The sequence below is a fragment of the Thamnophis sirtalis genome, unplaced genomic scaffold (genome assembly GCF_051295495.1).
Source record: "Thamnophis sirtalis isolate CommonGarterSnake01/CBP01778 unplaced genomic scaffold, rThaSir2_p1.2 scaffold_2, whole genome shotgun sequence".
NCBI classification, from domain to species: domain Eukaryota; kingdom Metazoa; phylum Chordata; class Lepidosauria; order Squamata; family Natricidae; genus Thamnophis; species Thamnophis sirtalis.
This window is the reverse complement of record NW_028261382.1, coordinates 160496875-160522294: the sequence shown is the minus strand read 5'-3', so window position 1 is coordinate 160522294 and position 25420 is coordinate 160496875. Positions and strand designations below refer to the sequence as shown.

At 34.3% G+C, this 25420-nt stretch overlaps 1 protein-coding gene across 3 annotated transcripts in view; it reads left to right on the top strand.

Moving 5' to 3' along the window:
• The window catches only part of NETO1 (neuropilin and tolloid like 1), a 90206-nt gene extending 68647 nt beyond the window's left edge, over nucleotides 1–21559 (top strand). For all 3 annotated transcript variants that reach the window (XM_087707319.1, XM_014062403.2, XM_087707320.1), the window contains 4 exons: nucleotides 7884–7997; nucleotides 14936–15494; nucleotides 17351–17424; nucleotides 19612–21559. In XM_087707319.1, the coding sequence (XP_087563445.1) occupies nucleotides 7884–7997; nucleotides 14936–15494; nucleotides 17351–17411 (734 nt within the window). In that variant the 3' untranslated portion in view covers nucleotides 17412–17424; nucleotides 19612–21559. The remainder of the gene's footprint in view (nucleotides 1–7883; nucleotides 7998–14935; nucleotides 15495–17350; nucleotides 17425–19611) is intronic.
• The last annotated feature ends 3861 nt before the right edge of the window (nucleotides 21560–25420 follow it).

Here is a 25420-nt window from a genome sequence, read left to right as displayed (position 1 = left end):
ATCATGGCCATTATCCTTGATGCTCCTCATCCCTATATGTCCTTATTATCATGATTAAAACAAAATTCATTTTGTTCTGTTTTTAAAGAAATTATTTTATTATTTATGTATTGCCTTGACCACTTTGATAAGTTAGGGCAGCTAAAGTATTTAATATTCCTTTTGTTCCCCCACACCAACCTTGTAAGTTAAGTTGGACTGAGAGAGAGAATGGCAGGCCCAACGGCCCAAAGTAGGACTAGAACTTCCAGTTCCTTGGTTTCTAGCCTGGTGCCTTAACCACTACACCAAACTGCTGTAATGAATTAACAAAATTCTGCATCACAAGAATTTTCACAACTTATCTAATGTAGTTTTTTTTTTACTACAACTGGGAAATGATATACATACATGTATACAGCAGCACCTCCACAGTGGGAAAGAGGAAAGGGCAGAATGATGAAAGTAGGGTTGTATCATGCTGTTGCTTGTATTTATTTATTTACAAGTAATCCTTGATTTACAACCATTTGTTTAATGGTGATCTGAAATTACAATGGGACTGAAACACGTGGCCTATGATCATTTTTCACACAACCATTGCAACACCCCCTGGTCACATGATCAAAATTCAAATGATTGGCAACTGGCATGTATTTATGTGATTACCTTTTGTACTTTCTGACAAGTATAGTCAATGGGGAAGCCAGATTCACCTAAGGCCCGTGTTACAAATTTAAAAACTGCAGGGATTTACTTAACAATGTGACAAGAAAGGTTGTAAAACGGGGCAAAACTCACTTAACAACTGTCTTGCTTAGCAGCAGAAATTTTGGATTCAGTGTGGTCATAAGTCAAGGACTACCTGTATTTATTTATTTATATATCTATCAAACTTAACATACCATTCATTTGCCCATATATATCTTCTCATTTTTCTCATGTGCAGCAAGGGGCATCTATAATAATATGATTATTATTGGATAATGGCAATCTGTTGGCTCTGACCACTAGTAACTGGGTTTGGACTCTCTTGGATATATTTGTGTTTCTTTGGAATCATCGCCACCAGTATACCATATGCAAATAATCCTTGGTTAACAATGGTAATTTGGACTGGGAACTTTGTCATCAAACAATTTAGTTGTAAAGTGTGATATCACATGACCATGCCATCTTGCAAAAGCAGTTCCACTTGTTGTTACACATGAAATCATATGATTGCTATTTGCAGCCCCTTGCTGCTTCCACATTGACTTTGCTTGTTGGAAAAAAGCAACGAAGGTCGCAAATGATGATCACATGACTAAGGATGCTATGCCTGTCATAATTATGAATTGGTTGCCAAGCATCCAAATTGTGATCACATAACTTCAGGGGTGCTGAGACAGCTGCAACTGAGGACTGGCTATAAGTCGTCTCATTGTAACTTTGACTAGTTGCTGAATGAATGGTTAATCGAGGTCTACCTATAGTAATGTATTGTAATCTATCGAGTCTTTGTAGACATGTATACATCAGTGAAAAACTTTATCATATCTAAGTCCGTATTTCATTTTATAAAATTGTAAGGATGTACACTCTTTTACTTGATATTATATTAAAGGCCATTATTGAAATGATTGGTATATGCAGTGATTTTATTTGTTTCTTAAATCAGTCTGTATTGAAATCATTAGGTGGCATTGCAGAGAAAATATACAAATTGATCTTACATTTTAGGGAATTGCAATATCATACAGTTAGAGAATTTCTGAGTTATTGAATCATTGTAATTTCATTTCATAGCTGCATTTGTCAAAATAATACATTAGAATGAGATTACTAATGATGAGCATTGCAGCAACTATGTTTGTATATGACAGTTTTATATTATTCTTGCGGGTAAGTTGGTTCCTAAAAGATGTTTATGTTCTTCTTCAACTCAGTGTTCATTTCATTTCATTCTAGTATATGGATGCTGTATGTTTAGATAGATATAATAATTTTATACTACTATGCTTGTGTCGGAAGCACCTACCTAGGCACTTCTGGGTTAGAATGACATCACCGTTGCCCAAGGGACTCCCAAGGGGTTATAAAACTATGATTTTTGGAGAATTATTGTGTAGGAAAAAATTAATCTTTCAAAGCTTTAAAAATATGAATTACATGGGCAAATATTAGGAGTAAAATATGACTACATAATATTACTAAATCAAAATGTACTTCATTGATTATTTTTAAAAAAATCCTTTGGTTGGGTCAATCATGTCAAACTATGGAATACGCTTAGAAAGGGGGAAATCCAGGAACATCTCATTATCCTCATGCAAAACCGATGTACAGGTCAGGAATCCACAGTATGGACAGAGCATAACGAAACATAGTGGCCCTGAGTTAGCAAATAGCACTAGCAGTTAGACTTATATACCGCTTCATAGGGCTTTCAGCCCTCTCTAAGCAGTTTACAGAGTCAGCATATTGCCCCCAACAACAATCCGGGTCCTCAAAGCAAAGGAGTATGACTACACCTACAAAGATACAGATCAAAATAGTATAACTGATGGCTTTCTCTGTGGTATTCCATGGAAGTGAAATTTGGATTTTGAAGAAACAGGAAAGAAATTTTGATGTTGGAGGAGAATTAACTGAATAGCTAGGAAAACAAACAAGGGAGCTCAGTAGGACACACATGACCAGGTTCACATTATCATATTTTTGATACATTATGTGAAGACTTAAATAATTGGAGAAGTATTTAAGGTTGGAAAAGCTGGAAGGAAATATGAGGAGATAACTAGCAATAAGGTGGATAGACTCCGTTCCAATGGGAAGGAGTATACTGTTGTAAGACCTGGAAAATCAAACTTGGAGCAGATTCTTCTAGAGAAAATCTATGTACTTCTCAACTAAGAATCAGCATTGACTTCAGGGCACATAATTACTCAATTACATAATTTAAAAAAAAAGAAATGTCTATATTTACTTTAAAATATTTCTTCTTTATACAGCTTTTCATTGTTAAAGAAGCTAAATCTTCCTTTTGATACTTTGGATAGTAACAAATTGGAAAAGACTTGGACATGTTCTTCATGTCCCTTTCCCAACCCTCATCTTTTAATCTTTTTATAATAAATTTTAGTATAACTATGATTCTTGTTATTGCTGCTTTTTTCTTTCAACGTTTCTGGTTTTAAGGTTAGTAAGCTGCTCAGAGTTGCCTCCAGATGAGATGGGAGGCACATAAATCCAACAAATAAACAAACAAACAGTGGCTTCTAGCTCTATCTAATCATTGTTCTTCAATTGTAAGCTAGAAATAGATGTTATTGCATTTTATTTGTTCATATTTCCTCTCGTATTCTATCCAAACTAATGAGGGTGACATCACATCAGGGGTTTTTTTTGGATCAGTTATACATACTTTCTAATAATTGTCTTCAATTGCTTTTTTAATTGTCACAATTTCCATTCAGAATATTTTGAAAATAAAGATAGGTATGTATTAAAATTAATGATACAATGCTCTTGACTATATTATATATAATAGTATATCAAAGAGTCCAGGTCGGTATATCACAAAGATTACAGGACTGCTACTTCATTGATATATAGACTTACAACATCTTGAATATCTGTCAGAATTTTCTTCTTCCCATCTTACACCCTATAGAACCAAGGCTTTTACTTTTATATCTTTCTCATCATGTCTTCCCCATTGTCGGATGTGTTTTGTTTTGCCTTAAATGCTCCTGCATATCTTGATCAAAATTATATCTGCAATCTTCTGCAATGGCACAAACATTTATCATCAAGTTAATTTTAATTATAAGTTGATTTTTTAAAACTTAACATTATTGCATTATATCTTGTGGCAACAACACAACATGTGTGTGTGTGTGTGTGTGTTGTATTTGTGCTGATAAATAAATAAAGGGAGACTAGTATAGATCTATTTCAAGCTATTTAGCTCTCATCAGCTAGCCTTACCATATATATATACATATACATATACATATACATCATATACACATACACATACATACATACATACATACATACATACATACATACATACATACATACATACATACATACATACATACATACATACATATATATATATATATATATATATATATATATATATATATTTAAAGTCACAACCCCTGGTATGGCCCAATTATGGGAGGAAGCTAACTGCTTCCATTATCTATCTATCGGCTCGTCACAAGAGTCCATCATGACAGAGACCCAATATTTTTACTGTTGCCTTTGTACAAATACAACATATATATATATATATATATATATATATATATATATATATATATATATATATATATATATATATATATATATATATATATATATATATATATATATATATATATATATATATATATATATATATAGCTATAGCTATAGCTATAGCTATAGCTATAGCTATAGCTATCTATATCTATATCTATATCTATATCTATATCTATATCTATATCTATATCTATATCTATATCTATATCTATATCTATATCATCTATATCTATATCTATCTATCTCTATCTATCTATCTATCTATCTATCTATCTATCTATCTATCTCTATCTCTATCTATATCTCTATCTATATCTCTCTATCTCTCTCTCTATCTATCTATCTATCTATCTATCTATCTATGCAAATAATCCTTGGTTAAAAATGTATTGCATATACATATACATATACCTACCTACCTACCTACCTACCTACCTAACTACCTACACACACACACACACACACACACACACACACACACACACATAATTTTAATGAACTGTTAAAATGGCAGTATCAGCATTGGGTGATTTTGGATAAGTGGTGTCTGCAAAAGGGCAAAAGAGGTCAGACTAATGAAAGTAGAGTTGTGTTGCAACACTTGTCCCACCCTTTTTCTATAAGTATCACACTATCAAGATACATGCCTGAAAAAGATAAGTTTGCAGCACAATGTGCCATTCACAACACCAGTAAAAGCTGGATTGGTTTCTTATTTCAAGTACTTCATTGCCACATCACAAGGTGAGTTGCATAAAAGATGAGAAATAAGCCTTCAGATGGTATTCCTTCTTTAACTACTTTAGGCAACTTAAGAATTTAGATCCTTAAATAAGGCCTTGTGGTCCCAGAGAACTTTTGAGGGAGCAAAGCAAATGACATGAAGATAATTCTTTCAAGAACTTTTGGAATCAGTGATTTTGGAACCTAAAGTTAAATGTTGGTGTGCAACAATATTCTGGCTTTCTATTTTTTTTTTTACACACATCCTTATATATTTGAGTGGTTATTCTATATTCTTGTCCTCAATCACTTACCATGATTTAAACAGGAAACATCTGCTGTTTTTCTTGAAACCTGATAGTAATATTAATTCATATCCTTGGGTTTAAATCATATGCCTAGCTCCTTTAGACTTAGGTTGCCACCTTGTGACCAGTGTTTGCAACAGAAAATCATAATTTTCATTGTTGGATTAGATCAGATTACCCGGATCTCTTAGATTTTTCTCATGAGCTCTGAACATTTCAAATTACCACCTACAATTCCCTGTGGAATAAGCATCATCTTATTAGAATAGTGCTTTTCTTTGAACTGCGACTCTATTTCTAGTGTCCAGTACATCAACCTGGATGTCCCTGGGACACAGTGGGACACATTCAGATCTTTGTTTCAAATGAGAAGAATCTGTACAAAATTTCCTGAATTTATCACTTTTTTGCTACAGTATTTTTCCTTCTCTTACTTTGATTCTACTTGTTTTTTTCTAAACTTGCAGTCCTGTTAGGAATTATCATCATAATCTCACTTTCCTTGCCTGGGCATTCCTGCCATTGTTCAGAAAAATAGCTTTGATCCCTGTTTTTCTCATTAGATGTTCTTATGTCTCTTATTTATTTTGTCCAATTTGCAAAAGAAGAAGATTGAAGTGAAGCTGGCAAGGCAGTAGCTTTTGATAGATGGTCCTATATTGACAGCAGGAAACACAGGTATAGAAAATGAGTGAGCAGCAAGCTGAAGAAACATGGCAGATGGCAGATATTCCCTTTAAACTAAACAAACTAAACATGAAAATTGTTGGCATGTGCAGAGCACCCTTCCAAGCGTGTCTATTTGTTAAATGCCCTTTAGTAGGATTTACTTTCAGGAAAAGGTGTAGAGGAATCTCAACTCCCTTTTCCTGGTTTTTGAGTCTTTTGGTGGTGTGCTGGTGGTGTGTGGATGTGGGTGGGAGTTATTTTGTTCAAATGTACGAAGCAAGACTGCTTTTAGAACTCCCTTTGCTATTCTTCCCATATTGTTTTTACAAGTACTAATAATATATCTCCGTAGTACTCAACTACTAGGATGCCCAGTAGGAACTGAAAAGGAGCATTGCAGCAGATGTATTAGTGTTTTTTCCCCCAATTTCATTACATGAAGAGCCTGACTTCACTATTATTATTGCTTTGGTATTATTCTTAGCAACAAACGTTCATATCATGATCTATGATAATAGGTTATCTATGAAAGATTATAGGGAAATACCATTTATTTCAGACAGCAAAATCATCTATCTATCTGTCCATCTATCTATCTCTACTCTCCTATCTCAATCTTAAAAGCAAACACTGCTTTAGAATGTAGTTGAATTAAATAGCTATAATAATCTATTGGTTTTTTTTCATTTATCATTCCAAATTATTATATTTGTCTTTTTAAAAATGCTATCTATATCTGAGATAGCATTCTCCCAGATATTCATATATCTCCTCTCCCTTTTCCATTGATGTTGACAAAGTTACTCTCTCATGCCTTGACATTCAATGGTTGTTGACTCCTGTAAGGTTTTTGTTGTTATGCATGGTTTTTCTTCTGCATGCATATGACCTGTGAGTTTTGAATTTAATTGTTCTTGCTTTTAAAGTGCAAATCTCCCAGAATCATCTGAAGTTAGCCTCTACACTGTATGACTAAATAAAAACAGAAATGATCAAAGGGAGTTCCTCTGTCCTTCAATCCAGTACAAGGTTATTTGCAGATATATGTTAAAGTCTTCAGGGAGGTTAATATAGGTTTAAAATATGTCATTTTTGCCTTAGTGTCACTTATAAATTCTAATAGCAGTGTTGGGGTAATTATACAGATAGCCATCTAGTTGTGGGAACATAAAAATATATCATTATTGAGTTGAATTTAGAAATGTTCAGTGACTGAATAATCTCCACTGGGTTGTAAACTTCTTGAGAATTTTGGATTTCCCTGTGAAGCCTGATATAGAGTATATAGCCTCCAGTTACACTTTCATTCTGGGGCTTTAGTAATATTAGCAACTTGATTTTACTAGTTTGTGAGCCTTAGGCAATTATGCTTTACCTCCTGCTCAGGGACTGTGAAAATTCAATATCAGAAAGGCAAGTGTTTCTGCAATTCCTTACCTACTTATTTTTTAAAAAGTATATGTGCTTGAACATATCAGTGAAATTTTCTTCATTACCAGCCCTCATTTATATCTATAAGCATCGTTGTACTAAAGCTGATGGATTTTAAAAAAATGCATATTAACTATGTTAGATAATGCCATCTTCCTGTATCTCTCTCTTACATTTAAATACACACATTGCAGTGATTTGTAATGAAGACATGAATGTGTTTGACTGCAGGTGTGAAAACTGCACTTTAAATCCTAAATTTTGTTTATACAATAAACAGTGAAGCAATTATGCTGATTACATAGAATTGCAGCCATCTGGCCTACATTAAAAATATAAAGTTTTTTTAGATCCAATATTGCAGATCCCTTTGCTTGGTTTTGTATTAGATTTACTAATAGCTCTATTGCTACTGAGTAGGAGAAGAGTAAATTTACTGTGCAATCCTGCTAATGCATTCTTTCCTTCTCTTTCTAGCCCCCTGTGAAGCCAACACATTTTTTTGCCATAGTAATATGTGTATTAATAATACATTAGTCTGCAATGGACTCCAGAACTGTGTATATCCATGGGATGAAAATCACTGCAAAGGTAATGCTAAGCATATGGATTAAACTTCAAATTAATGCCACAATAGTTTTAGTTTAATTATTTGAAACTCACAGAATATAATTATTTTCATGCTTTTCAATGAATGCATAAGGCTGTTTATCACCTCACTATAAAATTTGTTAGAACTTGTTTCAAAGGTTATTACAAAATAGAGTGTTTAATGGCTAGAGTGAAAAAGTCCTATATTTTCACTGGAAAAGATGATGTTGGACTTTGATCTGTATTTGGATAGAGAAATACTATCACTTGGGTTTCTCATTTTGTTCATGGTGCTTAATATTCAGTGCTTATGAAAATATACACCATTATTAAAAGAGCACTCACAATATAAACTTACAGTTATAAGGAGATACAAGGGCTGATTTGTGAAATTGCAATGTTTTGAGCTATTCATGGCTATATGGGACAAAACCAGAGCATTGATATGTTAAAAATAAAATATATAACACAATAGCATTAGAAAACATTCAATGAAGAATGTATATGTATGAAAAGTAAAAACATACATACTTCTGTGTGTCTTGAATGTGAATAATAAAATGTATGCCCTTGCCCTTGTGTAAACCTGACTTTGTTTCATGAGAAAATAACTCAAAAACAGCAGAAGAACTCATTTCTTTGCATTGTTAAGGGAAATAAAGCCAAATATTTCTTAAGATAAAAATCCAACTTCCAATGACAACTAACTGTATAATTAACAATGCTATGTTTAAATGAAATTTTCTATAATTCATTGGTTTCTATTGTGAAAAATAGAAACCCAAACTAGAATTTCAAACGCAAGCTTTATAGTACAGTTTGATAACAATTGTTTTGCCATAGCCCTCTAGACTTGGAGATTTCTGTATCTGCATTTGTCTTCATTATAAAGAACAAGAGGGATAATTTATTTCAGCAACAGCTTCCATGGTTATTATGCCGTTGAAAGCTTTTTGGAGAAGGGTAAAGAACATAGGGCATCATTCATTTAGGAAGAAATGGAAAAAGCTTAGCCTTAACTCATAGCCAGCATAATGAGCCAAGCAGAAGAAATCGAAGTGTAATTCAAACAGAGGATTTTAAAATAGCAAATAATCTCTCAGAAAAAAAGAGTTATAATTTTATGTTTTCTTTGTTGTAAATGCAAATAATCTGTCCACTAATTGATAGTTTTAAGTGCCTGAATGATTGTGATGTGGCAATTCTATTAGATAGCTTTTTTCCATGCCTAACTGTTCAATATTAATGTTATGAGAAAGACATCAATGTCTGGTGTGGTTTGTTGGGTCTGTTCTACCAGTATCTTCCCAGAAAGTATGGGTGGCCTACACATTTTGAATTCTACATAAAGTACCTATCTATGCATGATTGTGAATTTGACTCAAATGTTTGATTCAATGAATAGATAAGGCGAAGGACTGGGCAATCATGTGATTCAAAAGTTGGAATAAATATGCAGTTTTACTGTCCTTTTCAACATGTGAGTTTCCTTAGGCAATTAATGAGTGAAGAATTGCCAATCAAGCCTTAACTTTTTAGCTTCATCATTTCAAAAGTGGTGCCGACAATATTTCTATACTCTTATGAAACAGATGAAATAAGAACAGATTAATTTTTACCACCAAATGCTGTAGGCTACCAGATTATGAAGAGCATTTCTAAATATGCCACTGATCAGAAGCAGAAGTCCCTGCTAGCAAGTGAGAAGCGATCAGTATTTATTCTGAATATTAATTTTATTTCAAAGCTTTCTCTCTGTCTCCTTGGGATATCAAGCTGAATAAAACCTCAACACATATTCATAGCGTGCCAAGACAAGTGGCAAATCATCAGCGTATTACTAATTTTAATCAAGAAGTGTAATACAAAGGGAAGAGGATAAATTTTTCATTAAAGAGATTTGAATCTTGATCCTGGATTGTTTTTGAACTATATTAGTTCTATAACTAGTTGCATTTAGAGAAGATTTGAGAGGGGTGGCTTTTGTGGTAAGTTTTCGGAAGAGTTCTTTTGGAAATAAAAATGTTTGATAAAATGTCAAAGAATAGCTGAATTATTCTCCACAAGATTGAGCAGTACTGACATCAATGCAGGATAACACAAGCAAAATCCTTTTAAGAAGCTGTTACCTCTTAAATGGACCTATTGCGCCTAATGGAGGAAAGTTGGCTACTTCTAATAGAAATAAGAAATAAATAGATTTTGCTTTTCCCAATTAACCCTGAGACCCTCCAGTACTTGGTGGTATTGCCTGCTTATCTTCACGTTATGGGAAATTGTCTCTATTAATCTCTGTAGTGAACTTAAGAATAAAACTATGGTTCTGAATTTAGAATTAATAGAAAAGACAAGCACACTTGTATCTGACTAATACTCATGTTACCCAGAATTTATTTTCCATTGGCCAGTCGGATGCATCTGAGAAAGTTACAAACAAGGCATAAAAACAAGCAATTTCTTCTCAGATGTTACTTGTTTCCACCTCAGCAATTATTGTAGTGCAGGAAGTTCTCAACATAGAGCCACTTGTTTAACGATTGTTTGAAGTTACAATGGCGCCAAGAAAAGTGACTAACAACTGGCCCTCACACCTATGACCACAGTCCCCACAGTCATGTGATCAAAATTTTGGCACTTGACGACTGGCATATATTTATGACATGACCGCTTTTTCAAACTTCCCAGATGGCTTTCAGTAAACAATCCCCCATTTCAACTCTCCCAACTGGCTTCTCCACAAGAGGAAGAAGCCAACTTTCTTAATGACAATGGTGATTCGCTTAATAACGATGACAAGAAAAGTCATAACATAAGGCATGTTAATTTAATGACTCATTTAACAAATGCACTGCTTAGCAACAGAAGTTTCCGTCCCAATGGTGGTCATAAGTCAAGGACTATCTGTTATATCTCTTCTTTGGCTATTAATATTAAAAGGTGGATTTGCTTTATGTTATGAGAAATATCCACTCAATACCGCTTGATAAACTAGCCTCTTCCTTTTTCTAAATATTAGAGCAAGTAAGATCTTGAATCCTAACTCAGAAATAATGTAGAGGGAAGTTGATTCAATATGAAATGGAGTAATACAGTTGATTAATTGCATAAGGTGCCAAATTCTGCACCAGTTGTAGTTTCTGAATATTCTTGAAGACCATCCTGACATTTATTAACCAAAAAGAGAAACAACTAATGAAAGTGCTCCTTCTACAGCAAGAGAAAATAATCTAAAACTAGGCAAAGATCCAAAACTAGGCAATGTCACTGAATATTCATTCAGGTGTCACAAGTAGGTCCAGTAGGTGTGGCCTTTCATTTATGAAAACAAATGTTTTACAACCTGCACAGGATTGCTTAATCTTTCACATTGGTAAAAATGTAAGGAAGACATTATCTCACTACTAAAATTGGAGTATCTCTATACTTTATTTCATCTAACTCCATAAACTCATAGCTGTTTCTTTTCATTGCCCTAGTTCAGGAAAAAAAATGGCAATTTCTACAGGCGTACAATAATAATAATAATAACTGAAGTAAGGTGGGCGAGATGAAATGTTACTTTGCCCTAAAAGTAGATTGTGGGTGTTTGAATGATTATAATCTCAAATTTCATTTTAACTCTTTAAAATCAGTATAAGAATTTATTAACTTAACACCAGTGAAATAATCCCTCTCTTTTTGCTGTTGTATTTTGTATTTTATCGAAACATTTATTATAAGCTCATCTCCCGTGGGAATTAGAAAAAATGTGAGAGGAAAGAATAGGTTAACCCAATGATGGTGAACCTTTTTTGCCTTGCGTACCAAAAGCGCGGTAGCGCAAGGGGGTCATGCGCAGGTGTGCCACACCCATAATGCATTGCACACAACCCCAGTACACATGCACACATGACCAGCACTCCCCCCCATTTTTGGCATACTTTTCTCGCCCTCCCCAGGCTCCAGAAGCTTTATAGGAGCCGGGGGAGGGAGAAAACAGCCTCCCCACCCCCCTGGACGCTCTCTGGAGGCTTCAGGAGCTTCCCTGAAGCCTCCGGAGCCCAAAAAACAACTGGAAGTTGGGAGACCGACTTCCAGTTTGCTCGTAGGGCCGGTTTTACTCCTCTGGAGCCTTCAGGGACCTTCAGGCTTCCCTGAAGGCTTCAGAGGACTAAAACCAGCCCTACGAACAAACTGGAAGTCCGTTCTCCAACTTCCGATTTGCCCGTAGGGCCAGTTTTTTGCACTCTGGAGGCTTCAGGGAAGCTCCTGAAGCCTCCGGAGAGTCTCCAGGGGGGTGGGGGGTGGGGAAAGCTGTTTTCGCCTTCCCCAGACTCCTATAAAACCTCTGGAGCCTGGGGAGGCAAAAAATGGCCTCAAAAGAAGGCCAAAGTCTCGTGTACAAATGGCTCCACGTGCCACCTGTGGCACACATGTCATAGGTTCGCCATCCCAGGGCTAACTCATCTTTCTTAATTTCTTTGTAGTATGTATTCTCAACTTTCTCAGGATGTGCTTTAATTTTCACACATGCTCCATATTTGAAAATCTCTGGTGGATTTTCATATATGCTAAGTACATTGATAGACATGATTTATCTTAGTCCACTTTGAACTACATTATCTCTCTTTCCCCTAACTTTTGAATAATAAATTGCCCTGTGGCAAACAATTGATTTTATCCCTCCTGGAAGGAAAAGAAAATACCCTGGCATTTTGAGGCTTGCTATTTTTCTTAAATTGAAACCATTTTTATGGTATATATTATAATGTCACAAGGTAAATTCAATGAATAGAAAATCTTTACCATTTCAATTTATTGCACAAATGCTTGATTATAAGTGGTCTGGAAAGCCTTCAATTTTCAAATGAAAGATGCATTTCTTTGCTAGTAAAATATTGAAACTATAATGATGGAAATATATAAGATACTTTATCATGTACTGTATTATATTTAAACAAAAAGCATTTATTCAGAACATTTATCCCATCATATTATTCATACAGTAATTGTAGTCATCAATTGAAAATGTAATCACTGTATAGGCAAAAGTGGTTTCCTATTATTAGATGTTTTATTAAACATTAAAAAATAATCTGTCCATATTATATACATTCTTGGTATAAGAACAATTTATACGCACAATTACAGATCCACAATAGAAACATCTAACAACAACACATGTTCATAATTTTCCTTTAGAATGAAGTATAATATAAAAATACAACAATAATAACAATAAAATATACAAAAACAATAATATATTCCGAACTTTTCTCCCTTTAAATTCCCCGATAGAATAACATATAGTTTTACTATAGCCTAGTTTCAAGTTGCTTAATGAATCTTGATCCCTCCCCCCGCCAGTAAATGGCTGGCCTCTTAAAAGTATTACTTGAAATAGTTAAAAAGTTGCTTAAGGATCAGCAAAGTGGTTGTCTTTCACTTTTGTCAAAACATATTCTGAACAAAGTTTCTTTTTAATGGATACAGTCATAACAAATATGTATTTATTTATATTTCACACTTCTTCTAGGGCAAGGGTGTCAAACTCGATTTCATTGAGGGCCACATCAGCATTGTGTTTGACCTTGGGAGGCAGTGGCCAGCTATACGTCACTCATGTCAGGGGTGCCTGTGGTGGCCGAAAGGCTCTGCCAATGAAAATGGACTGTTTCCAGGGTGGTCCTGCAAGTCAAATCTAAGCGCTCCATGGGCCACATCTGGCCCCTGGGCCTTGAGTTTGAAACCCCTGTTCTAGAGGAAGGTGAACATTAAGCTGGAGTTTTAATCCTATTTTTTGTAAGGCCCAGCTTCCAATGAGATACAAGATTATTTCCTATACTTTCTAGAGGTTTAGTCTAAAATCATATAGGGACATGAATACTTGATAATTAGTAGAATGGAATTAGAAAGAAGCACCCATCTCATACTATAGGTGGAAGGCATATGAGAGCGACTTGATTATTAAATGTGTTGAAGCGTCTGAACGACCATGGCTGTAAATTGTGGTTTATCTAGATTGACTCTTGATCTAATCCAATGAGCAATAAAACAATCAAATCTATAGCAATTTTTTAGCTTTATCAGGAGATTTTTGTTCAATTGGATTTGGATTTGGACTCAACTGTCCATTGAGCTGAATGCATATGCACTTCGTTTTATTTTCACTCTATGCTTAGTTTCATTTTCACTCTTAAGATATCAATTTTAAGTCAGTGGTTCCCAACCACTGATTTAAGTAATTTAAGTTATTTGATCTACTTTCAGATTCCAGGACCAATTTAAAAAAAAGATTTGTCCATGGATATGAACATTCCAATCCCCCACAAGGAAAAGTTAACAAATTAACTTTTCACTCTGAGAACCAGATTATTATTTTAGAGAATTCATGATAAAAGTCTAGTTATCCTCTGTTAGGGATGTTGGAGAACATAATGGAGAAGTTTGGAAAATCACTCATTGCACTTTCAAGGATTTGGTTAAATAGATTTAAAAAATCTTAGTTTTCATCAGATTGCACAAAATGATATTATGCCACCAATTTTGTTATTTTGTATGTATTTTAAAATACTTGATTTATACTTTACAGAAATGCATATTATAATTGACTTCTGACTGTAGAATGACTTTATATCCAACTATTTGACTAGTTGAGGTTTATAGGGCTGGAGCAATTCCAGGGAATTGAAATCAGTCCCTGATCAGCAAAATGTTGTCCTACTATAGAATTCTGTGTTTCTTGTATTCTTTCTTATATCAGTTCTATAGTCTGCAGATGTATTGGGACATAATTATCAAAGGTGTATAGCCATGAAATCTATTGAAATATGCAGTTGCAACACATCCGGACAGTACTAATCATGGTAACAATCATAAAACTAATTGTCATTTTTTTAAAAAAATGGTGGATTTTAATTTTCTGTTTTATTTGTTTATTTCTCTTCCTCATCTCACAGAAAAGACAAAAGCCAGCCTGTGGGACCAGCTTACAAATACCAGTGGGACAATCATTGGGGTGACTTCTTGCATTGTGATCCTCCTTATCATTATCTCTGTTATAGTCCAGATCAAACAGCCGCGTAAAAGATTTGTCCAGAAGAAAGCAGACTTTGATCAAACAGTGTTCCAAGAGGTCTTTGAGCCTCCTCATTATGAGTTATGTACTCTCAGAGGGACAGGAACCTCCGTGGACCTTGCAGATATTGCAGATGACTTTGAAAATTATCATAAACTCCGTAGATCATCTTCAAAATGCATTCATGACCACCACTGTGGATCACAATTATCTAGCACTAAGGGCAGCCATAGTAATCTTAGCACAAGAGATACGCCAATCTTGACAGAAATTCAACCCCAGCCTGCAAAGCCCCTTATCCAGCCTATGAACAGAAGAAACATCCTTGTCATGAAGCATAGCTACTCACAGGAAGCTGCAGATGTGTGTGAGATAGATGAAATTGAAGAGGTACCAACTACAAGTCACAGGCTGTCCAGGCATGATAAAGCTGTTCAGCGGTTAGTATCAATAGATTTTTGATGAGGACGTTTGCATGAAAACTGGGTTCAGCTCTATTTTCTATTTATTTTTTCTAACATGCATATCCATTTACAGTCCTGCCATTCTTTGTGAGCTAACATTCTTCTTTTTCCAGGATGCATTTATGCATGGTGGATAAGTATTCTAAAGAGGGGTTTTTTTTGTTTATGTTTTTGTTTTGATGAGAAGGGAGTGGAGGAAGAGAAGGTGCTTTTGGTACCATCCCATGAAAATAGCCAAGAATCACTTAGCAAGTCAGTGATTCTGCTTGCTAAGATTCCAAAATTGCCCTTATTTATATTTTTAGGCATTTACTACAACTTCTAACACAATACAATCCATGGCAGTATTCCCTGGCAATTTTTTACAGATGAAAATAGGTTCTTTCTATTTATATTTACCTGCTATTTGGCATAAAGTAGCCAAGGAGACCATTGCAGTACCAGGCTTTACTGTCTGGCTTTGATAATGAAGAAATAATGAAGTTTAAATGAAACCAATCACTAATCTAGGCTCTAAAATAGTTTTAGTTCTGAAGTGCAGCCTTTCCATACATTGATGTACTCAAGAGCAAATTGTATGGAGGAATTTATAGCAGAAAGGTCAAACAAGGGAAATTAAGCAGCTATTTCTAGGGAGGCTTATTTAATTTTTAAAGCGGCTAAAGAATACTGTTGATTATAATTAAGTTAGGTTTTGCATGTACAGTAGACATACTTATTTTGTGAAAAATTCTAATTGCAAATATTCCATTACCTGTCTGACTTCATTTTTTCTTTGTTTGTTTGCTTGTCTCTAATGTTTTCAGGAGTGGGGTATGGTGTCTTACTATTTAAATTTCATTAAATATAAAAATGTATGAAATGGTAGATAGACGCTTATCTACCAAATATACTTTTGATTTAATTAAGGGCAGTTTTCTTTGAAAAATCAGCATGCAGAGCTGATTTCCTAGAGAGCATGAATGTAATATTTTCTCCTTCCAAATTATAGGGAGGGATAAACCAATGAAAAAATCCATTCGCCTTCCCCTCATTGATCATGTTTCTTTTATACAGCAAAACACAATATTTTGAAATATGATATGGTGATTTCTGTAGTTGATATATCATTACTTGTCTTGTTTATTTGCAATTTAGACTAGGGGATAATTTTTATGCTTTAGCTTGATATTCTTTTAGATTTGCTTATGAAAAAAAAGTAACAGAGCAAAAGCTTTCTAAATCAAATCTGGCAGAATTACTGTTTCAACGGAAGTTATGAGGACTCTTTTGCTGTAAAATGCACCCTGCATGCTTGTTAATAAAAATGCTTAAAAGATTATGGGTAAATACGAAGTGAAAAATATTTACAATGTACTTGGAAACTGCCAGAAACTTTGTAATAGGTTTAGGCTTTACACATGTATTTTATTATTCTCCATATTATTATGTTCATATATTCAGTCTTTTCCATCTACATAAAAGCTAGCCAAATCCGGGGTGTCTACAAGACACAGGAGGAATAAAACAAGTTAAATTGGTGGATACAGCCATGTGATCGGAGACCCCATTATTATCTTTTTTCTGCAAATACTCCTCCTCAATGCAAACACCCCATCCAAAACTCAGAGCACTTTGTCAATTAGTTACACCAAGCCATTTTAGTCGACTAATTTTAAAGGTTTGACAAAGTTAGCAAGAGCACTATTTTTGCCTACCAGCCTACTGGTTTTAGGTATCTTAAATTGCCTGAATCTTTAGATATGCTTCAGTAAAGAATGTATATGCATGTATTTCTTTTTTTTTTCTATGCAAACATTATTATGTTGAATGAAATAGCCATAATATTCCAGGTTCTGCCTCATTGGGTCTCTAAACAAACATGAATCTGAGTACAACACAACGAGGGTGTAACAGACAACTGAAGGTAAGTGAACAACTGAATATATTGTTCCCAATTCACCATCCTTGCATTTCATTTGTTTTCTTTGGGAAAAAAATCTGAGATCTTTTTATGATTTGGTTTTTGTGATTGTACGTTTTGGCTTGTTTGAAAAATATTGCTATTCCCTGCAAAACAAAGATTTTAAAAGGGTATGCTGTAATTTTAATATCACATATAACTTATGCAGTCACTTTGCTCCGTTCCATTATAACATCTTGCAAAATATGGTTCTGAATTTTAAGCTTGATTTTTAAGCAGCGGTTTGGCAGGGCCATTCACTTTGATTGTTATTCTTTTAAAATCCAGTGTTTAAAATGTTTCAAAAGGTAATAACTTCCAGCCTGCCGCTTACCCCACTATAGGATAATAGAGAACCTATCTTTTTGATCTATGCATAGTCATAATTGATGGCATGCTTATTTTAGGGAAGTTGAATTAATATGCGGATGATTTCTTATTTATCTTCGCAATTCACTGAAGCAAGGCCGTTGGCCATCTTCATGAAGTAGGAGTTTGAACTTGTGTCTTATTTAAACCCTAGAACTCCATGATAACTTTATTATTTTGAGTATTATGAGTGGCACTTATTGATGCACTACAGTGAATGTCCTCACCCAACAATATACAACCACATTTGGCTGTAGTCCAAGATCGTTAGGCCAAAAACAAAGTTTAATTTATTTAATCTAATTACAATAAATTAATATAATAGATTTAATACATTCCTTGTCCCTATAAATGTAATATTTTTGTCCTATATCACTTTGCAAAGCACAAATTGGTGCCATTTTGTTTGGCCCATATCTAAGGTTTTGGTGGCTGCATGTGATCCCAGAGTTCACGTTCTAAACATATAATTCATGACTGTTGAAAAGATGAAGAAAACAAGAATCTGTAACTAAAAGTCTGACTTGGATAATGAACTACAAAGGAAGTGCAGAAAATTAATTTCTGAGACTCAGCAGGAAAAACATCCCATGTCTTGAATTTATCCTACTTCTCACTATGCTGTACACAGGTGTCAATCAGTCTGTTTGGTTGATACCAATTAAATGTATTGTCAGATTAAGATATGGATACATTTTACTGTGTTTTCAGCAAGTACTTAATGATATCAGGGAATGACGTAGGAAGCAGTTGACATATGAAAATGTAACTCAATTATTCCATTTATACAAACTTGCAGTTTAAAATACTTTTTCTTGAAGAGTTTGAAAAGGGTTTATATTTTTGTCGTTTAATTTTTCCACAATTAGCCTATTGACTTTGTGTTCAAAACTATACCTGAAATGGTAACACAGTCAATTATTTTAAGCTATCAGGAGAATTTTATACACTTAATTTCTCCTATTACTGATAATAAATCGAGAAGATCACCATACACTTCAGAGGTAGCATATAAGTCACAGAATTTTCCAACTATGTTTCAAACTATGTGATTTAAGTGAAGTTTAACATTGTGGTTATCACTGAATAGTAAGATACACCTAAAGGCATATTTGGGGAAAGGAAGGGGCAAAGGCCATTGTTTCATGCATGCCAAAATGAAAAATGTTTAATTTTAATGCTGCTGATGATTTGTGAAAAGATCTTTCCTAAAGAAGATACTTTCATATTTCCATTATTTTTTTAAAATGTGGCTGAAATTAAGTTTGTTTATATGTTATTTATTCTTATTTGAAGTAGAGTTTACTTGGAAATTGATTAATAATGGTAGCTAAACCAATATTTTAAATATTTTGTTAGTTTGTCTGCATCTATATGATCCAGTTTTTACATGTGAATTTGTGTGTGCACACCTGGGAGGAGTGTATCATACTGCCAATCACAAGTAGTTTTGGTGCTTAAACCATTTAAAAAATTCCCAACTCTTCCAATGGACAAAAACCTTTGCTCCATCTTTTCACGGAATTTCATTAAATCCCTATCAGTGAGTGGATGGATGGTTGGAGTTATGGATTTTTGGGCCTAAGGTACAAAAACAGACCCATCTGAGCAATTTTCATCATTTTGCACAGAATTTCCGAATAAATCACATTTCTTTTCATGGTTGAATTCATGGTATCTTATCTATATAATATCCTTCTTACGTTACAATATTTTACATATTGTGTCATATAAGATTCTTTCCATTAAACTTGTTATATGTTCATTGTTTTCATTATGTAGATTGCTTCAGAATAGTGCATCCGGGGTGATTTTGAATATACAACAGTGACTTACGAAAATATCAGCTCTGGAACTACAAGCTAGAAATATTCTGGACTCCAACGAACTACTATGATTTTGGGGTGGGGGTGAGGGAATCATCAGTCAATAATAAGCAAAATTAATGAATGGCAATAAGACCCTTATTACTATCATTTATTGTAATCATATTTTTCTTTTATACTGTTATTTATTTTGTTATTTGATTACAAAAAAAGTTATCCACTTTCAGGAACAAATGATTAAATCAGGTATTTATGAATTCATAACCACTTCAACAGAAGTATCAGTTGAAAACATATCTAATGATGTGGCAGAAGGTCACGCTGAGAAATTGATCTGCATGTATGTTGCTGAATATTTCAATCGGCAAAAAAAATGTTTGAGATTCATTGTAAAAAGCATGCATTCATACTTAATACTATTCCAATCCATTTCTTTGTGTCATATGCTTGCTAATTGTAAGTTTTTATATAATGATACATAAAACAATGTATAATAATTTCTTAAACTGAGTTTTGCAGTAGTCTTTTATTTATACAAGCAGTTAAGTAAGGATTTATAGTACATTCGCTGGGTCACATCTCAATGATGAATCATTTTTAGTAGCTGAAATTCTGAAAGTCATCTAGAACAGAAGTCTCCAAACTTGGCAACTTTAAGACTTGTGGATTTCTACTCCCAGAATTCCCCAGTCAGTATACAAGTCTCAAAGTTGCCATGTTTGAACACCCCTCACCTAAGAAGGGAATGAAGCAAGTGTGAATAAATACTAAACTTTATCTTTAATTTCTCCCCAAAACCAAGTTAGATGAGATTTCTACAGTATCTTTGTTTGTTTGCTTGTTATTTTAAAGACTATTGCACACAGTACTTTCTGATAGATTACATTAGGAATAATGTATAATGTCAAATACCGTAAGCCTTGTTCCTTATGAATTACAGAAGTCACATGTCATTTGCTAAACATTTCTATCTCATTGTCTCAGTGTTGAAAAACAATGTTGCTAGGACTTTTATTTAACCACCCCAAATGTCACATAAGAAGCTCTTTATTCACTTTATCAATGTGACATATTATCTGAAATATTGAAAGCTCAAAAGCTGAAGTTCACAGATGTTGAAATTTCAGAATCATTGTGGTGTTGAAGGATGCACACAGATGGGTGACAGCTGTCAGATTCAAATTAAAACTGATGGTAAACTATCAAATATTGTAAATTGCTAAATGTAGTCCAGTGTTGAAAGTTATTATAGATTGATTGCAATTATTTAATATTTGTAATTTTTTAAAGTAAATTTCTATTACCTCGAATAGCATATTTTTTAATGCGTACTTTGGAGTAACTACTTTTATAAACAAAGCAGTTGACTAAAAAGTGTTTCCCTCATTGGCCTCAAGGAACAAACAGAAGGCATTCAAAATAACTTTAAAAATATATATTCACAAACAAATCTCATGATATTCATTGGCACTTAATCTCAAAGTCTGTGACATGTGATTACACTTCCAGTATAGAGTAGGAATTACACTGGAAGAGGAAAGAATGGATATATTTGTGTGTATTTATGTAAATTTTATTAGCAGTAACATTGACTTAAGTTTTGAAGCTTCTACTGCAAAGAAACCCCTCTTTTAAATAGTCAATTTGCTTGCATTTAAACTGAATATTGCATAGATCGGTGAAGTGGGGAGTTATGGAATTGCTGGTAATCTTGGAATAATACTGAAGTGCACTTTATATTTCTGATGGACTGTGGTGATCACTATTCAGTGTTTAAGATGTATGGCCTCATGTATAACAAGTCTTTGATGCTATGTCATATCATGAAAGATGGCTACAATGTGAAGAGTTTCCTTAAGTTTGATTTGATTAAACCAAGCTCTCATTGTAACAAGAACAACAAACTCATTTCATCAATGCTCCTCTAATTCGCTCTGGCTTCTCAAAAATCAGAGGAACTTTTTAATCATTCAGAACATTGCCAAGGCAAAGCAACAAGAAGTCTTTGAGAAAAAGGAGCCAGATGGGTTATCCTTTAATCAATTAAAGAAAGAGAAAGTCTATTGTCTCTTGGACTGCCGGGTAGCCTAGTCAAGAATTTAAATGAAGATGTTTAAGTATGGTAAGTAGTTTCATCCATGCTCATGCATGTTTGTGCACTTTTTTGTGGTGAGGGCTAACTTGACAATGAATGTTTAAACCCCATGGAATTGTTTACAAAAACTTTGATTTTATTTGAGAAAAAAATAATGTCTCATGTAACTGTCTGGAGAAAACATGTTTTCATTATGATGCATTTACATGCCAACAGTATCTCAGATTAAAAATACCTTTATATAAACAAAAGCCTTCTATAGTTAACTAGTTGCTGATTATTGGTTAAAACTGCGTAAACAGATGAACCATCTGTAAATATAAGAAGAACCTCTTCTTTGTTACCAGTTAGGATAATATTAAAGCAGCTAGCCATATCGTCCTGTGGGATGGTATCTCACACAGATCAGTTTTTCTGCATCCATCTTCTGAGTTTTCTACTTCTCATTTCCTTAGAACTTTCTATGACTTTTGGAAGCTACTGAAAACCCATACCTTTTGGTTTAACTAAACTTGCCCTGGTTTGGCACTTGGCTTCCAGCCTTGGCTGGAAGTAGAACCATACTGACCTGCAATGGAGAATTGTGGATATAGACTTAGGTTACAGTTTACTCTCCCCTTCAGTTTGCACAGGCATAGGGGGATTGAAATGCCTAAACTTGCAGTCTGGCCATTCCAATTCCACATGCAAAGATGTCTGTAGAAGCAGTGGTTTAGCTGTCTCTCAGAACTGACTCCCCATCTGTGTAGTTTTGAAAGTCCCAGTTAGCATGATAATCACAACCTTGTTTAGCTGAGCCAGTGGTGGCGCAGTGGTTAGAATGCACTATTGCAGGCTATTTTTGCCAACTGCCAGGAGTCTGATTCTCATTGGCTCAAGGTTGATTCAGACTTCCATCCTTCCGAGGTGGGTAAAATGAGGAGCCAGATTGTTGGGGACAATATGCTGACTCTGTAAACTGCTTAGAGAGGGATGCAAAGCACTGTGAAGTGGTATATTATTGCTATTGCTTGGAAAAATGAAAATTGTTATAATGTTTGATATTTCAAAGTACCTCAAGTTTTATCTAAGCATGCTGTTGTTTTGCAGCAGCAGTTTTAATTTTGTTTTCCTATAACATCCAACTGTCTGACTTTGCCATTATCAAATTCATAAAGACCTATGTATTTAAGAGTCAGGAAATTAATAAAACTAAAAATAATTATTTTTATTGCAGTTATATTATCCGAGCGTGTTGGCTTAGTTTAAACATTAATCATAGCCAAATCCATTTTAAAGGTAAATTTTAACTGTGCAACAATCAGGCTGATGTAAATCCTTTTGTGATGGATGCCAGTGTTACATGTTACAGGGGCTTCATTCTTCCCTATATCACAAATGTTTATTGGTGGTTTTCTCATGCATTTCATATTAAATTTTGTTTCAAGGGAAGGGCAAATTAGACTTTTATACTTATCGTATTTGTGTGTTACGTTCTATCTCATTTTTCAGTCAGAATGAAATTTTAAAGTGCTCACAAAAATTGTATTTATTCTGCACATAAATTCTTTTAATATTTACTTTTTTAAAAAATACTCTTAAGGTTTCTCCCAACATCACAGCACTAGACAGGTGAAAAGCAAGGGACAATTAAATTTCAGGTTTTGTATTAGCTTGTGCAATTATGCATGGTCATATGAAAATGAAAACCAAAGAAACTTTACCCATTATTTTTAATTGTTTACTTTTATGTTTCAATATAATATACATATGTTGACTTGGCATAAGAACCAGTGGCATAAATATGGCATTGCAAGCCACGAAGACACAAGAGCATTTGTTGCATACTCTTCATTGCAAAACTTTAAACAACCTATAATGTACAGTGCTTTATCCTGAGTGCTGATGCTACATATGCCAATTCTCATGGATTATGAACTCATTTGTTGGTTAATCCACAAGTTGTTACAAGGATCCAGAAGAATTCAAGGAAGAACCGACATCATAACTCTGAACTATAAATACAATGAGCTTTCCAGAACCTTTTTTGCCATTTAAATATTCACTTGCAGAAATTCAGGGCTGTTCTTTTTTGGGTTCATGTATCTCTTACTTTTTTGTACCCCATACGTTATTACAAGTATTCTCGAAATGCAGTTACTATAGTATCTATGAAGATTCTCAATCACCTAGGTCATGCTTTTTCTAAAAGTCATTATTCTCATGAACTAAAGAAGCTTCTTGGATAAAAAGCAAAATGTTTTCAAAGAAAAAACCAAAAAAGTCCAGTTGTCTTTTGCAAAAAGCATAAATTACAGCAGTAACTCCTTATTCTCACATCTTCAACAAGGAACATTTGTTTTTTAATCTTCTCAAATGATATTCCGACATTAAGTATAAGATGAGATATAAATGTAACAAATAAATAAGGTTCTGATGGTTGAATAGAACACACCAAGTTCTTGGATAAACTGTATGATAGTGCTATAACACAATCACTTACTGGTTTTGTTCAATAATGTTTAAAGGAAGATAAAGAAGCTTCTTGGATGAGAAGTGAAACATCTTCAAAGAAAAATCCGAAAGTCCAGTTGCCTCTTGAAAAAAGCACCTTTGGGACAACCGTGACCTGGATGACTGAGAATTGCCATAGATGTTCAAAAGAAGTATGTTGTCATAAGAAAGGCCCATTCCTTTCCTGATAACATTTCCTTTTGCAGAAATAAGAGGGTATGGATTTCTGCTTTATAATCCTTTGACGTTACTAGATAGTAGGAAACAAATCCTTCTGCAGGGTCCCACATATGAAGGTAGCACTTGAAGACATACTAAAATGGTAAAAGAACAAACCAGCCCTTGGACACTAATGCAGTGTCTGTAGCTCCCCTGAAAAAGTAGAAAATCTGTCTGTCAGGCTAGAAGTACTTCTTTAGGCTATAAATCTGCCCACCACACAATCAGAACAGTGTTAGCTATTAACAGGTATTTTCAGGAAGAGTTATTCTAGAACGTCAAATGTCAAATGTATGTCATCACAGCATTGTCAAATGACGTATTGGGACTTTTCTCCCCTTCACTAAATGGTGGGGCGGGGGCAGCATGTGATGAAACTGGCACACCGGCTGTGAGTTTGACACTCCTGTTCTAGAGAGACAATCTTTTATTTCTGAGCTATGTGAAACCATCTGCAAATTTGCCTTCATATGGCATCTTTCATTGGCTAGATATACAAGTCCCTCATGGATGGATTTTTTTCAACTTTATATAAGAGCACCCAGCTATTTCCTACAGGTAATCTACAACTTACAACCGGTTGGTTAGTAACCATTTGAAATAATGTCAGAGTTTTCAAAGCTATTAAGTACAACTAGCCTCACTCCCTGCGGTGATGTGGTTAAATTTTGGGCACCAGGTAACTGGATCACATTTATGACTGGCTGCAAAGTTCTGTGGTCCATGATACACAACTTTCTTTTTGTTATTTACTGGGCGAAAATAAGGGGGGAACCCATTGGATATGCTGGATTCACTTAACGATCAAGTGACTTGTTTAATAAACCACAGCGACTTAATTTACAACTACCACAATAGTAAAAAAAAAAAAAATCAATTCTAGTCACGTGAGGATTAGGGTTGCAAGCACAATGACTTGGGACCAAAATTGGTCATATTTTGGACCAATTGATCATAA